The sequence below is a fragment of the Cydia fagiglandana genome, chromosome 7 (assembly GCF_963556715.1).
Source record: "Cydia fagiglandana chromosome 7, ilCydFagi1.1, whole genome shotgun sequence".
NCBI classification, from domain to species: domain Eukaryota; kingdom Metazoa; phylum Arthropoda; class Insecta; order Lepidoptera; family Tortricidae; genus Cydia; species Cydia fagiglandana.
The window spans coordinates 896,262-913,262 of NC_085938.1; the positions used below are offsets into that span (position 1 = coordinate 896,262).

The following is a 17,001-nucleotide window of genomic DNA, read 5'->3' on the forward strand; positions in this document are numbered from 1 at the left end:
TCCATTAGCATTTCAATTATGTTTATGTTTAACGAAGATATTGAAGCTTCAATTAATCGCTATTTCGTTCCGCTGTGTAGCGTTTATCGATATATAACATGATTAATATCGACTTTTCGCATCCCTAAAAGAGCACACATATACGCTTTTACGCACACATACACAGCCTGGGCGCATCAAGAAAGGCAACACTTGATTTGAAGTCCACCTTGTCAACAGTATGGTTGTCCTTTTTTGACAAACGGCATTTTAAAAGAGCGAGGAGAGAGAAATGATACTAGTTGCTGCGTCGTGAAAGAGAACAGAATAGCCCTTGTTTCGACGGTACCATCGCCCACACTGTCAACTGTACATCGGTGGACCTTATGCCTTTTGTAATACGGTCTACCGATGTATAGTTAGGCCCCATTCATACGGCAGCTTTTTCAACGCGCGTTAAAAAAGCGTTTGAATGACATAAATGGATAATATGTATTCACACGACAGCGGTGACGCTTTTTATCAGGCGTTGTTGGATTTTCGACTTTAAGCCTTGGTCGTTAAATCGAATTTAGAGTGCGGGCAAATTCAAGCGCTTTTTTAACGCGCGTTGAATAAGCTCTCGTGCGAATGGGGGAATTTTATCCTTTTTGAAATCGGTTTTTTTTTATAACAAGTTTTTATTCGTAGTCGAGAGGGGGGAAATGCAGCGAAGTGCAATCATAAAATAAAATTATGACATTTAAAGTTTTTTTTTATTATTATTTGCCAAAAAATATACTAATTGACATGAACTCTAAGGCCTAAGATACGTAAAGCGTACGGTTAAAAATAATACAATTGTAACAAAATTAGAGGAGCTGTGGCCTATTTTATAAAGCTACTAGTTACAATTTACAAGCGGAAGTCTCGTTCTAACACATAGGGTTAGAAAGAGACTTCCGCTTGTAAATTGTAACTTGTAGCTTTATAAAATAGGCCACTGGTTTAGTGTTTAGTCCTAATAACAATGTAGGTACGCGTTATGACTACAAATTAGTGTAAATATATTGATACTAAACAATTCATAATTCTCACAAAAATAACACCAAAAAAAAAGAGTAAATATAGACTGGCAAAAAAAACTTGTCAGTAGTATATAGGCGGCAAATATGAAAAATGTAGATGCGACGGATCGAAGTCCCGTATAAATCTGAATTTCACATTTTTGTTTAAGTACTGATAAAGTTGGTGTGCTAAACTATAATAGGTGTATTTTTAATTTGAAGTAGGTACCTATCTTATTTTCTCATTAAGGTGTAATAACTGTAAGCTCCTTTCAAAATCTGAAAAGAAAAAAAAACATCATTAAAATAAAGAAAAATTAGGCTTGGCTCTTTGAAAATAATAATTTCAAATCGATATAGTTTAAATAAGAATTCACAAAATATATAACGTTAATTACAATGGCTTAATTTCTAACATGTTAAGGAAATAAAAAAAATACAAATCGCTTCATTTATTAGGACAAATTCTGAAACTCTGCATATGGGCCATTTTTATTTTTAGTCAGATTTTGGTAATAATTAGTAGGTTTGAAAAGCTCCCCATTTTGGTCGTTGCATTTCATTAAAGTGTCCACGTGATGGCTTCGGCTCCGCGCACGCCTCCCAAAGGTCCGGAACACCATATTGTTCCGTGATAGGAAAGATATAGTTTCATTAGAATTTAAACATTTTGTTTTTAAACGTGTTAAACACATTTTTCGACATAATGTTCTTCAAGTCATAAAAATAAGTGTTAATAAAATATGGGTGTATACAACTTAATTCGCTGATATAAGAGATATAGAGAATGATTTGTACACCCATATTTTTATTTTTTACACTTGACTGTTCCTATGCATACTCAATTTTATGCCGTGAAACTGAGTACTTCTTGAAACGGGTATAACGTAACATGTAGCTTTTGCATAATTTATTAGACTGCCAATCCAACGTTACCTAACGCCTTTTACCTATTTCTCATTTTAACGTGTGTCGTTCATATCGTATGACAAGTTTTAAATATCTACTTGTATGAGCTTGTATATAACTTGTACTACCGTTTTATGAAATAAAAATCGATATACAGGATAGGTAAATTTGTCCTATAATTTAATCGATTAAGCTATCTGCTACCAGACAAATAATTGTATGCTGTAAGGCCACGAGTAGTATAAAATATAACAAAGATGTATCTCCCCGTAAAGATTAGCAATTTTAATAAGAAAACTTCCGTAAGTGACCCGTTTTTAATATATTTAATATAACAAAGATATAAAAAACCTATATATAAAACCTATAAGTGCAGATGTGAGTGCAGTTTTTTTAAATCTTCTACTTTTACTGACAACACTTGTTTCCCAGACCATAATATTTGCTGATTTCGTTAAATAATTAATTGATCATACATTAATAAATGTAGCCAGTGTGAGGTCAGTGAAAGGTCCTGCGGTATAGATGTGCACGATTTGCAGCTGCCCCTGGATAATCAGAATGTTGTTTCTCTGTTTAAGATTGGCTGCCCACCAGTCACTCTCGTAAGGGCCCATCATTACAGCCTCACTCTGAAAAACATAAAAAAGTTTAAATGGAAATAATCAATGTAAGAATCATAATCGATAGAAACCTGTGAACTAACAGTATATCTTACAATATTTTCATGGGCAAAATGTTTAAATATTCGTTGATTCAATGTTTTGAAATTTACATTACACTGATTCCTCATCAAAACTGATGATCTTGTTTCTAGACATGCAATATTTTAAAGATGCTCTCTATGCGTGTTAAATCTTGTCGCGGTTTGCAATAATTGCAATTTGCGGCTCTAGTCTTCCGAATAATTAATTTCACCGTTTCTTACCTTGTAAATAACATCATTGCTATGCCAGCAAAACAGAAACAGCTGAGCAACGCCAAATATCAAATATTCCGCCATCAAAAGTTTTTGCAATGTACTTGTTGCAGACTGTAAAAAATGAATTAAATTATATTGTTACAATATAAATTATTTATCGGTTACTTTTATTTCAATAACGAATATACAAACGGTTAGTTGAAATGCACTGGCACAGATCATCAGTGAGCACATGACGACATAGCAAAACATCACAGGTGACAAAACCGAGTTGAACAATCTGGAATGCCTGAAAAAATATTGAATCGTTTCATTTGGTTTCATGCTTGACGAAATTTAGGGCGTAACCTAATTATTGTTTTGAAGATAAGTGCGCTCAAATAAGCGAGGCCTACGTAGTGCGGTTAATGTTGATGGGAAAATATCGATATCTTCTCGACGAGAGTATAAGTATCTATGTTATTTAATCGGGTTAATAAACAATTGTAGTTATTATTTCTAGTATTTAGTTTATATTATAATTTTTAAGTTTATTTATAGTTTACTGTTTTTATCTGTGTAATCTCGTTTAGAAATAAATGATCGTAATTTTAAGAAAATAATATAAATAATATTGTGATTTAGTTTCCTTCGTTTATTTTAAATGAACGACTGATTGGCTATTTGGCTCTTTGTCAGGCTGGTTGGCTATTTAATTTGGTCATACATATTTTGAAAAAAAAAAAATTTTGTAGGTGGCGGCGCGTCAAACATATCCATAGGCAAGACGGGGCTAATTTGGCTTACATATTTCCTTTACAACTTTGCTCAAACGTCCAAAAACAGGCAAGTTAGTGAAATCGGCTTTTATGGACACGCCGCCACTGGTGGTAATACTCATCAAGACAACTGTAAAAACCCGAAACACAATTAATTTGAGTACCTAGATTTATTACAGAGTTTCCACGGCCACCTCCTGCTACCATCATCAGATCAGCTCCATGTCATCATAATATACAACATTGCATTGTCAGCCCATTTACATATGTATGAAAAACCGGGCAAGTGCGAGTCGGACTCGCGCACGAAGGGTTCCGTACCACAATGCAAAAAAAGAAAAAACAAAAAAAAGCAAAAAAAAAACGGTCACCCATCTAAGTACTGACCTCTCTCGACGTTGCTTAACTTTGGTCAAAAATCACGTTTGTTGTATGGGAGCCCCATTTAAATCTTTATTTTATTCTGTTTTTTGTATTTGTTGTTATAGCGGCAACAGAAATACATAATCTGTGAAAATTTCAACTGTCTAGCTATCACGGTTCGTGAGATACAGCCTGGTGACAGACGGACGGACGGACGGACAGACGGACGGACGGACGGACGGACGGACGGACGGACAGCGAAGTCTTAGTAATAGGGTACCGTTTTACCCTTTGGGTACGGAGCCCTAAAAATGACAGCTCAATCGGAAATCGGGAAATAGGTCATATTAAGCTTCGTAGATTTGATACTAACAAAACAATAGGCATACAAATACAATAGAGTATACATACTAATAGGGTAGGGTAAGTTGAATAAAAGCTTGTAATATAGTAACTTCTAAATTAACATCTTTCCAACGTTTCGGGTACGAGGACGGAGGACGATAGGTAAACGGATATGAATATTAATAACTGTAAAACGTACATACTATGCCTTTCACATTTAAATAAATAAGTAATATTTACAGTTGGTTAAAAAGTGCCATGGCACTGAATAATAAATACACATTTGCCATAGTTACAGTAAAAAAAAATAGCGTACATCTCATAACCCATACCCACTTTGAGAAAAATAAACATTATAAAGCTACAAAACGTATGTTAAATTGCAGCTAAATTAATACATATTTTAAATTTTAACTTACGAGTATTCACTATCAAGAACACGGTGTAGGTGTGTTCATTTTGTAGGTATTAGAAATGAGGCGCTTGGTAATGAAAGTGTTAATAGTCCTCGGCAAGCTTAGTTCTCCATACAAAGGTAGTTACGCTCTCATTTTAAAACGACTAGGTATATAGAATGCTCTGAAATCTTGTCCAGTCGCTATCAGATATATTCGAGCGGCTAAGGTTCTCACAAATATCTGCACACGCCTCTATTGTCAGGGCGTTAGAGTGCATGTCCAGATATTGTGAACACCTTGGCAGCTCCGATATATCTGATGTTATTAAATGTGCAAAGTTTCATTACAATTCTACACGTATTTTTAAAATGAGAACAAAACTCCGTTTATATGAGAATTGAGAAGGTGAAATTCGGCCGAGCTTGCTGGGTCTTCTTCCTGGCGTTATCCCGGCATTTTGCCAAGGCTCATGGGAGCCTGGGGTCCGCTTGACAACTAATCCCATGTTTTGACGCAGGCACTAGTTTTTACGAAAGCGACTGCCATCTGACCTTCCAACCCAGAGGGGAAACTAGGCCTTATTGGGATTAGTCCGGTTTCCTCACGATGTTTTCCTTCACCGAAAAGCGACTGGCAAATATCAAATGATATTTCGTACATAAGTTCCGAAAAACTCATTGGTACGAGCCGGGGTTTGAACCCGCGACCTCCGGATTGAAAGTCGCACGCTCTTACCGCTAGGCCACCAGCGCTTTACCGAGCTTGCTGGGTACTTTTAAATAATTGTTGATTTAAAACTACTGAAAAAAGCCTTTTGAGAATTTAAGCTACATATTAGCGGTACCTACTTGGAGTTGAAACGTTGTGAAGGCTAGCATTAGCTAGACTCTAGCTGCTAGAGATATACATATATATGTGTCCATCCTCTGTCTAGACTAGAAGTGTCTGAGGGACACATTTTTTAACGTATTATTTATTTATTTATTTATTAGAGATAAATCACAATTACATAATATTTTGATCCATGTCGAGACTTAGGCACAGATTTATGTGTGGACAGATCTCCAGCGGACTCATCTCTGCCCAAGCCTCGCTTGGGAAGGCCCCCTACCCCTACTAAATGGACCGACGATCTGGTCAAAATCACAGGGACACGTTGGATGCACAGTGCCTTCCACCAGTTGACGTTTTCAGCCGATATACGAGTATATGATGAGCACTAGTAACTTATACTTACTTGCCGCAAAACTAGGTGGCGAGTCAGGTCATAATCCCATCTTTTCACTCTTGGTTGGTCTTAACAAGGGTTAAGGAGATAGCATTATGACCTGACTCGCCACTTGGTTTTACTGCAAGAACCTGTAGCAGAAAGGTGTGCGACAGAGCTCGTGGGAAGTGTTTTGTTGGGTGTATTTTGAATATAAAATATCCCAGTATCAGATGAAAGTGACTTTTCAAGAACCAGTGACAGTAATATTATTGGGATTAAGTTGCCAAAGGGAACCCCGGGCTATGACATGCGACCGAGAAGCGATAAGATGTGGAGATTATTAATCTTGAATCTGTTGCAGAATATGACAAAATATAATTATTGTTTCTTAGCCCGTTGCCGGATATGGCGTTGCGGATGGTTGCGGCAACGCGATATAACACTAATATACTTGCCCACTTCGTTTCGCCTGTAAGGCTCGTCTTTACGAAGTAATTTTATACAAGTCAATACTTCTTGTTTGATTTTACGCCACTGCCTGCATTTAGATTACTAACTTTTCTTTAGTTTAACACTTTAAATAAAATCCTAACTTAAAAAGTCCTTTTTCCCGTCTAGTGTTAGAATTCCTAAAGGTTACTTAAAAGAGGTCATTTGTTAGCAAGTGAATGTTTCTTCATTATGATAGTCTATTTTGCTAGTTTTTATTATATACGAGTATTTATATATTTTAATATATGCAGAAGTTAACTTCTGCAACAATTTTTTTTTCAACGGGCAAACGTCTAAAATGAAAAACTTGTATTTTATCACTTTTATAATACAAATTAAATCTAATAAAAAAATTAGAAGGACGTAGATACTATTTGATGGTTTCTCCAAGTGCATTACAATATTTTTAATACAGTAAAATAGTTCTTTAATTTACTATAACGGCAGCATAAAGCGGTCTGTCGCTGAACAGCTTCCAGATAATCTTTGTAGTTGAGAAAATATAATAGTAAAATTATGTATTATTTAGGTAGACGTGGGTACATTTTTTTATAGCACTAAAATGAATAAGTTTTTTAAATCAAATTAAAGCAATGTTTAGCTAAATAAGAATGGGTTGACTTACTTCAGAAGTAGGACATGAATTTGATGGAGTTGTCGGACCACTTTATCTGCATTTACATCACTTACTCCTTTTCCTTCTGTGCCCAGCATCTCCCTGCATCTTATACGAAGCAGATCCATTTTTCCTCCAAAATAAACTAGTATCACCATGATACTAGTGTCATAAGCAGCCGCTACAGACCCCCCATAATAAGTTATCAGGATGTGCCATATAACAGTGAACCAGCATCCTGGTGAATACTCTTTATCAAAGGGCACCCATGAGCTGAGTATGTGGGGAAATTGTTCAGTTCCGTTGTGAAAACCTTCCCGAAATTTCTCCGATGTGCAATATTTCATCAATGGTGCAATAATAACAGTACAGGAGGTGAAAAATGCCAACACCCAATAAAAATAAGTTACACGTCGACAGTACTTGGTGTAAGTGTTGATAACATTTCCTTTAGCCTCATCCTGATTATCCCTTTCGAACTTATCAGCTTCAGTTATATAGTCGATGATTTGACGCCAATCTTCTTGCCAAAATAGAAATGTATTTGCTTTAAATGTTACAACGATGCTTAACATAGAAATCCTCAGATTTGTCGAGACGAGATCCATGTCTGATCTTATTATATATAGTTCTATGTACTGGGAGATTACGAAACAAAATGCAAGCTCGTGTATGATTATTTTCAAAATTCTTTCCATCCGGTTTTTGGGAAGCAGTAGCCCAAGTTTACTTAAAAGCCAATAGTTTGGACCAAAAAGAGGTATGTTTGGATCTTCTAAACTTTGGAAAAACTCCTTGATCATTTTGAACTTGTTTTGAGCAAGGTCTGATGAAAAGTGGCAGAAAAATAGTTTCAGTGTCATTTATATATTCACCCCGATTCTCTAGCCTTCTGTCGCAGTGAATAAAGAAATCACAGCGTAGTGTGAAGGTATCATTTTCAACTATTGACAACCCCATTTCCATGTTTTATTAAAGCAATAAATACTTATTTGGTATTTTTTTAATTTTCAACTAATAGTAGAAGAGCCGGCCGCAAATTTTCTAACCGACTTGATACCACGATGAAATGCACAATGGTTTCCCATAAAAGTGATGCTAAGTCCGAATTCGATAGTCTGCCACGGCGGAACTTGCCGAAAGTACGAAAAAGAAGGCCACTTCCGGTGCGAAAAAAGGGGGCTGATTTAACCCATCTGATACCGAAATAATAGTTATGGCAGCAGTTAGAAATTTACATGTAGACACATAAAAGCGAAGTCTGCCAGTAGTTTTTTTGCCGGAAGTGCTTGGCAGACGCTCTCAAAGGTGGCCAACGGGACCCCTAATTTAACCCATCTGATACCACCATGAAACCAATTCCAGTCGGTAGGTATGAACCCTCGTGTCAGGAATATATAAGTCTGCCAAGGCTTTTCCTGCCGAAACACCTTGGCAGACGAGATTATGTAAGCAAGGTCGGCATCGGTTACCCTACACTAACCCATCTGATACCACCATGAAACCAATTCCAGTCGGTAGGTACGAACCCCCATTTTAGGAATATATAAGTCTGCCAAGGTTTTTCCTGCCGAAACACCTTGGCAGACGAGATTATAAACAAGATGACCATCGGTTACCGTACACTAACCCATCTGATACCGCCATGAAACCAATTCCAGTCGGTAGGTATGAACCCTCATTTCAGGAATATATAAGTCTGCCAAGGCTTTTCCTGCCGTAACACCATGGCAGACGAGATTATGTAAGCAAGGTCGGCATCGGTTACCCTACACTAACCCATCTGATACCACCATGAAACCAATTCCAGTCGGTAGGTATGAACCCCCATTTTAGAAATATATAAGTCTGCCAAGGTTTTTCCTGCCGAAACACCTTGACAGACAAGATTATGTAAGCAGCATCCACATACGAGGGATCCGTATTTTGGGATTATACAGATTACGGACATTATTAATAGCTGTAGGCTTATTTATTACTTTATGCTTATACATATTTGTATATAATTATGTTACTAATAAAATATATTTATAATTTATTAAACCTAAACTTAATACATTGGGAATTCATTACCTGCTTACGGCAGTAGTAGGGATAAGTGGGTGAGTTCTGGCTCACTGAGCCAGGCCAACAGTCCCTCCCCCTTTTTTCCCTTGTTGAGGCCCTGCAACCTTGCCTTGAACCCAAACTAATGTCATTGTAGCTCGAATCTAACCTAATCTATTTTTATTGCTTTTAGAATATTTCAATTATCTACTTTTGCAAAGTTAAAGGTTGAAATCTCTATTTCGCAAAATGGAATTTTAATGTGACTTTAATGTATGTGCAGTCTACTTAGTAATTGGGTTTAAAGATATAAAAACACACATTTTATTTCCTATCCTAAGTTTATTCAAATAATATTCTGAACATATATAGTAATTAGACTGGTCATATTTTTCATAAAATCGATTTCGACTGGCAAAGCATATTACTTTTTGGCAACCGGGTTTTTTAACCTAATTAGACCCCGCTGAATTCGAATTTGCCGGTTGCTCGATCGAAATCTTGACCGGAAGTGAGATATTTGACATTAAAGGTCCCTTTTTTTAGTTTTTCGTAAATAACTCTTAAACGGTGGCACATAGCAAAAAATGTTCTATTACATAAGTATTCTGCATAAAATTGCCTACAAGAAAGATTCAGTACAATTTTTCACTAGGATCAATATTAAAAGAGATTTTAACGCGGGAAATTTAATTATAATCTCTTCTAAGGTCCCGTTTTTTAGGTTTTCGTAAATAACTCATAAACGGTGGCCACTATCAAAAAATGCTGTAAGACGTTAATAATCTACACAAAATTTTGAACAAAAAAGATTCAGTACTTTTTGCAGGGATCAATATTTAAAAAGATAATAAAGAGGGAAAATTAATTATAATAAATTCTAAGGTTCCTTGTTTTTATTTTTTCGTTAATAATTTGAAAAGTATGACTCATAGCAAAAAAAATCTTATACATAAATAAATAATAAACGTAAAATTTCCTACAAGAAACATGCAGAACACTTTTCGCTAGGATCAATATTTAAAAAGACAAAGCAGCGGGTAATAATAGTACATTACTACAGAGGCCGGGACGAAAGGGGTTGCCGGCCGAAGACATATAGACGGCCGAGCGAAGCGAGGCCGGATAGGTCTGAGCGCGGGCAACCCCATTTCCCGCCGAGGTATGTATAGTGCTTTTCTCAAACATGCAATGAAATAAATAAAATAAAAAATGCACGAAACCCAAGTTTTATTTATATAAAAAACTAAAAGTAAACACACCCAAAATATAACTAACACGTACCTATATCTATATCACGCGTATGTTTTACACGAGTCGTGTATTTTTGCTACCCGTATATTTTCATGTTTCTTTGATTTTTTCGCCTTGTATCCGTCTGATTGTCGTTTTCGTCACATAAGCTTACATAGTCTTTCATGTTGATATCATGTTGCACATACATCGTTGCTTTATGCATGGAGTATCTAAATACGATTTTGATTTTGTAGTTACTTTCATTTCTTTAAAATATGCCAGTAAACTGTTTCTAATAAACTGTAAGCCATTTTTCTTAGTTTCTCAAATAATAAAATTGCCATAAGCAACCATATACATACTTCGTCTTTGACTTGGCGGCAGAGGCAGCAAGTTATTTAAAATCAATTCAGCTTACGCTGCCAATTCCAACTCCTACGATTACAATTAATATTAATTTCATTATTTCGTCGGAACTCATATTAAAGTACAAAAATCAACAACGCACCATAAATCAAATAAAACAGAAATACAGAGTGAAAATTTTTCAACTTTGTCTCCATAACAATTAAAAAAAATAACTACGCGTGTTTGAGTAGACCTTTTTACCGCTAACGTTTAGATGAAATATTTTAAATGTTTTTATTTGTGTACTTAAATTTATAATATAAATTATAGTATTTGGTTAATAATATATTATTTATTATGTTCATGTTGATTTTATACAAATAAAACTGCAAATTATAGCAAACATTGTTTTTTGTTTTTTTTTATAGGCGTAGTGGCAGAGTGTCATTACGGACCATAAAGCAAATACTGCCTTTAGTTTTTTTTTTATGGATGAATGTCACGATGCTGTGTCACAAATATCTGTGAAATGGAAATTAAAAAAGAGGACTTTGCCGGCCTAGGCCTGCAAGATTTGTATGAAATTCCATTAACTACCTATTGTCCTAGCCGCACCTGAAACATCATACTTCGCAGCCTATTATAAGGAACATAACATCAATATTTCATTGCATGTTTGAGAAAAGTTAATTATAATCAATTTTAAAGTCCCGTTTTAGTTTTTTGTAAATAACTCGTAAACGGTGTCCCATAGCGAAATAGGTTTTTAAGAATAAATTATCTACATAAAATTTCCTCCAAAAAACATCTAGAACACTTTTCTCTAGGATCAATATTTCAAGCGATATTAAAGGAAGAAAGTTAATTACAATCAGTTCACAGGTCACTTTTTTTTAGTTTTTCGTAAATAACTCGTAAACGCTGGCCCGTTGCAAAACAATATTCTACATAAATATTAAACATAAAATTGTCCACAAAAAAGGTTCTGTACACTTTTTCGCTACGATCAATATTTAAAGAGATATTAAAGGGGGTAAGTTAATTATAATCAATTTCCAGGTCCCTATTTTTAGGATTTCGCAAATGACTCGTAAAATAAGGCTTATAGCAAAATAAGTTCTTAATGTTCTTGTAAATAAATAGTCGATATAAAATTTTCTACGAAAGACATATGGAACACTTTTGTCTTTTTAGGGTTCCGTACCTCAAAATGAATAAAAACCGGCCAAGCGCGAGTCGGACTCGCGTTGCAAGGGTTCCGTACATTACCCAATTTTTAACAGTGTATTTTATATATGTGAAACGCGAGTGAATTGCCTTTAAAAAACCTGTAGGGATCGGTTCAAAAACTATAAGTAATGTCCGACTCGCGCTTGACTGCATAATTCTAATAGGTTTTCCTGTCATCTATAGATTCTATTCTGTGTATCTTTTCAAAATTTTAGACCCAGTAGTTTCGGAGATAAAGCCCCCTTCCCCAAAATAAAACATTAAAATACAAAAAAATACCACCCCCCCCCCTTTATCTCCGAAACTACTGGGTCTAAATTTTGAAAATAAAATAAAATAAAATAGTTCTTTACCTATATAGACGTAAACCTAAAAATAGGGACCTGGAAATTGATTATAATTAACTTACCCCCTTTAATACCTCTTTAAATATTGATCGTAGCGAAAAAGTGTACAGAACCTTTTTTGTGGACAATTTTATGTTTAATATTTATGTAGAATATTGTTTTGCAACGGGCCACCGTTTACGAGTTATTTACGAAAAACTAAAAAAAAGTGACCTGTGAACTGATTGTAATTAACTTTCTTCCTTTAATATCGCTTGAAATATTGATCCTAGAGAAAAGTGTTCTAGATGTTTTTTGGAGGAAATTTTATGTAGATAATTTATTCTTAAAAACCTATTTCGCTATGGGACACCGTTTACGAGTTATTTACAAAAAACTAAAACGGGACTTTAAAATTGATTATAATTAACTTTATTACCCGCTGCTTTGTCTTTTTAAATATTGATCCTAGCGAAAAGTGTTCTACATGTTTCTTGTAGGAAATTTTACGTTTATTATTTATTTATGTATAAGATTTTTTTTGCTATGAGTCATACTTTTCAAATTATTAACGAAAAAATAAAAACAAGGAACCTTAGAATTTAGTATAATTAAATTTCCCTCTTTATTATCTTTTTAAATATTGATCCCTGCAAAAAGTGTACTGAATCTTTTTTGTTCAAAATTTTGTGTAGATTATTAACGTGTAATAACATTTTTTGATATTGGCCACCGTTTATGAGTTATTTACGAAAACCTAAAAAACGGGACCTTAGAAGTGATTATAATTAAATTTCCCGCGTTAAAATCTCTTTTAATATTGATCCTAGCGAAAAATTGTACTGAATCTTTCTTGTAGGCAATTTTATGCATATTACTTATGTAATAGAACATTTTTTGCTATGCACCACCGTTTAAAAGTTATTTACGAAAAACGAAATAAACGGACCGTTAATGTCAAATATCTCACTTCCGGTCAAGATTTCGATCGAGCAACCGGCAAATTCGGATTCAGCGGGGTCTAATTAGGTTAAAAAACTCGGTTGCCAAAAAGTAATATGATTTGCCAGTCGCATCAAGAAGGAGAGCGATTTTGATTTTTTTTGTCTAGTCTAAATATCATTACTTATTCTGTGTACAGTGGAGAAAACGAATGAAATCATGCAATTTGATTTTGTTATTTTTAAATAAAGAGTAACTAGAGTCTGGCCATCAAAACGTGATACTGAGATTTTTTTTTTTAATTTCAAATATGTAGATATGGCAAACCTTTATGAACTAGGAATACGCAATCTTGATAATTGTCAACAGGTGTCAACTGTCACTGTCACTGTCAATGGTGGTTTGCAAAAAGAAACAACACAGTTTTCCCCATCGTTTATTTAAAAAGTTACTAGATAATCAATCTCAAGGCAATTTTATGTTTATAACATTGTATTATTTTATTTATTAAACAATGTTTTACTCGTACATATAGAAATATACACTGAAAATTAAACTCTGACAGCTTAATAAAAAAATAGAAATTAATAAAGCGCATTCACAAAGTTTTCAGTATAATACAAATAAAGATTTAATAAATAAAATTTTCGTTATGAACTTTAACCACAGCAGTTGGACAGAGTAATTAACAAATATTTTTTTTTATTATGGTGGGTAGACTTACCTACCCTCCATATATTTTATGAACATTGATAAAGACAGTTGGAAGCAAATATTCATTATAAAACTATTTGGGGACATAACTTTCTTAGGAAGTGAACAGGCCTTGCTGTGAACTGAACTAATCTAGAACTATTCTACCTATAACTAACTATCATAGTCAAAATCAGATTCCAAAAACTCAACTGGCTCCTCAGACTCACTGCTTGAGTCCCTGTCACTGGTTACATTTATAATGAATGGTTCTAATGTTGTGACGATTCCATCTCGTTCTATATATTTTTGTTCCACGTGCAGTACATGATCAGTGCATTTTTTCCAGTCCTCTGGAGTTACCGTCCCAAATTCCGTCGAAATCGCTTTTTCCACTTCTTTTACACTGAGACCCATATTTTTGCTACCAACTTTCCTTTTAGCTAAACTCCATATTTGTTCAATGGCGTTAAGGTCACAATGGTATGGGGGCAACCGTAGAACTTCATGTCCATTTTCTTTTAAAATTTCGTCGACCTCATATTTTGGGTCGGGCTTGTATTTGTCCACCAGACACATCAGCTCTTCCTTCGACATGTAAGTTTCATAATCAATTCCATTGGTAGTGAGCCAATCTTGAATTTCTGCCTTTCTCTGATGCATTGTGGGTGGTTTATTTACCTGAGTTGAATGATAACTTGCGTTATTCATTATTATTACACTTGGTTCCCTTAAATTAGGGATTAATTTCTCTTGCAGCCATTTTAAAAAGTTCTGTCGGTTCATGTCGTGATGATAATCAGCTGACATAGATTTTGTGCTAAAAACCAAGAGGGCATTAGGCACAAATCCTTTTTCGGACCCGGCATGTACAATAATGAAACGTTTTCCTGGGGAAATTTTTTCAATCACGCCGCTAGTAGATGGACCTTGCCATGATTTTTTTGGCCTATAATTTTGATGAATATATGTTTCATCCAAATAAATTAACGGCTTTTCTTGCTGGCGGTATTTACTAATGGCTCTCAAAAATCTGTGCCTCCATGCTGCTATGTCATATCTCTCCATGATTATACTACGTTCGTTTATATTTTTTTTGAACTCAAAGCCATTGGATAATAAAATTTTGCGCAACGTTTCACGACATCCGGTAAATCCTATGCTCTCTCTTAAATCTGTTAACAAGGTACGTAAAGTAGGCACCTGTTTCTTCACTGTGTAGTATTCATTGATCTTCTGCCTGATCGCGTTAATGTCAAAACTATCCAAATTGGCAACTGTTGGTTTATGTGGACGCTTTTTCCCGGGAGTATTCCAAACACCTGCATTTGACTGTCCTTCTTTTTTTATTCTTTTGATAGTAGCTGTACCAACATCTGAAAATGAGAAGAAAATACAATATATTGTTTTTAATAATGGTATAGCTTATGGTTATTGGAAGCATCAATCACTATGTAACCTATTATCTATTATTATATTATAAGTGATCTAAATTATCCCTATGTGGCAAAGTTCCTAACCCCTGACCTGACCCCGGGAACAATAGCGGGTGGTTTGGTTAATAAATTGTTTTGGTCAACTGATCAGAATCCAATGTGAGGGTCATCTAGTGCCTATCCATTTATACATTTCTATAATAACTGTTTTAGCAATATTATTTAAGATCTTTCCCTCATCCTGGCACTATCCTAGTTGCATCTTAGTAGCCCTACATCCGGTAAAGATATTACTTTTACCTAAATGTCAGTTCTTTGCTTATGCTTATATATACCTATATAATATAAATTTGGATTTGAACACACTTAAGTATATTAATTTATTGTCAGAATATCATACCTGTCATTGCAGAAATTTCTTGCACAAATTGAATTTCCGTTTTGAGCCGACTATTTTCCTCTAGTTGTTGTAAACTCTTCACAGCATTATTAATATCATTCAACTCATTTAAGCTGCTGTCATCGGCTTTATCTCTTATCCTCTCTGAAATAAAAAATATATGCAATAAATATCTTTCAGATTACAATCGGAACATAACCTCTAAATGTAGGAGAAACCACTATTTCAAGCTGAAACCAACAACAAAAACATAACTAAACGAATAATATCTTTAATCCAATGAAATATGTCTTGAAATAACTATGGAGTATGGAGTACAAACTATTCAACAAATATCAAAATCATTACAGTGCACTAACCTGTGGCAGCCATTATTTCATGGAAATATCGTTCTTTCTCGCGAAAGGCAGAGGCTCGCTCTTCTTGTTTTGCTTTAAATTTACACATCATTGTATAAATTAACCTCCTAGCTGAACTTTTTATGGGTTTCGACATAATAACGCAAGATAACCGTTTGTTATTCCGAAAATTGACACGACTTGACAAGCAACGTACTAGGGTTTGACAAGTGTTGACTGTTGCCATATAAAGAATTCTGTTCCAAGGTCAATATCACGTTTCGATGGCCAGACTTTAAACAGTATTTTCCACAGTTGTTGGTAATGATACCATCTCTTACAATTTCTCTTCATGAACATTTTATGATACCTAAGCTTCCAGTTTTCGCCCGAATTAATCAAAAAATTCACCAACTCCATTTACACCAACCAAATAGAAAACGGGTCCGTGTCCGAATTCGCGATCTCGAGTTCGGGTCCGCGTCCGGGTCCAGGTTCAGGTAGAAGTCGAATTCAAAATCTTGCTTGTTTTGCCAGTGGGGTAACTTGCTTAACAATCAATTAGAAAAAGACAAGTCGTCGAGGAGTTCCGTTCTGATCACCATCAGCAATACCACTTCATCAAATGCCACTGTTCTTAATGTAAATCCTTGTTTGCCTGATGAAAATACAAGAGTCACTATACAATGCCATTAAGATTTGTAGAGTTCCCTCGATTCCTTATGGATCCCATCATCAGAACTTGAGCTTCACGATAATATGACTTATAAATCTAACGTGCTTAGCAAATATAACGAAGAGGACAAATCCCCAAACATGAGCTATGCGTCGTTGAAGAGTTCCATTCTGATCATCAGCAGTTTCACTTCATCAAATGTCACAATTCTGAATGTAAATGCTTGGTTTGTTTAAAATACACCAGTATCACTATATGTTAGGGTGGTTCAAAAAACATTTTTTTTCCTAAG

General features: G+C 34.9%; 2 protein-coding genes across 6 annotated transcripts; both read right to left on the bottom strand.

The window, feature by feature from the left end:
- Nucleotides 1-763: 763 nt before the first annotated feature.
- Nucleotides 764-8,003, bottom strand: LOC134665677 (odorant receptor 49b-like). Of its 5 annotated transcripts, none has more exons than XM_063522619.1 (5): nucleotides 7,048-7,903; nucleotides 3,049-3,145; nucleotides 2,863-2,967; nucleotides 2,411-2,566; nucleotides 771-1,304 (listed from the first exon to the last, which is right to left on the bottom strand). In XM_063522619.1, exons 1-5 carry the CDS (start codon nucleotides 7,899-7,901, stop codon nucleotides 1,260-1,262), a joined length of 1,257 nt encoding a protein of 418 aa, XP_063378689.1. In that variant the 5' UTR covers nucleotides 7,902-7,903; the 3' UTR covers nucleotides 771-1,259. The 5 variants fall into 5 exon arrangements, with proteins under 5 accessions (XP_063378690.1, XP_063378689.1, XP_063378694.1 ...); XM_063522624.1 differs by having other exon boundaries at nucleotides 773-1,304; nucleotides 7,113-7,236; XM_063522620.1 differs by lacking the exon at nucleotides 2,863-2,967 and having other exon boundaries at nucleotides 764-1,304; nucleotides 7,048-7,923.
- A 5,603-nt stretch (nucleotides 8,004-13,606) lies between these two features.
- On the bottom strand, nucleotides 13,607-16,262 carry LOC134666268 (uncharacterized). The gene is made up of 3 exons (XM_063523420.1): nucleotides 16,055-16,262; nucleotides 15,696-15,839; nucleotides 13,607-15,235 (listed from the first exon to the last, which is right to left on the bottom strand). Exons 1-3 carry the CDS (start codon nucleotides 16,188-16,190, stop codon nucleotides 14,034-14,036), a joined length of 1,482 nt encoding a protein of 493 aa, XP_063379490.1. The 5' UTR covers nucleotides 16,191-16,262; the 3' UTR covers nucleotides 13,607-14,033.
- Between the last annotated feature and the right edge of the window lie 739 nt (nucleotides 16,263-17,001).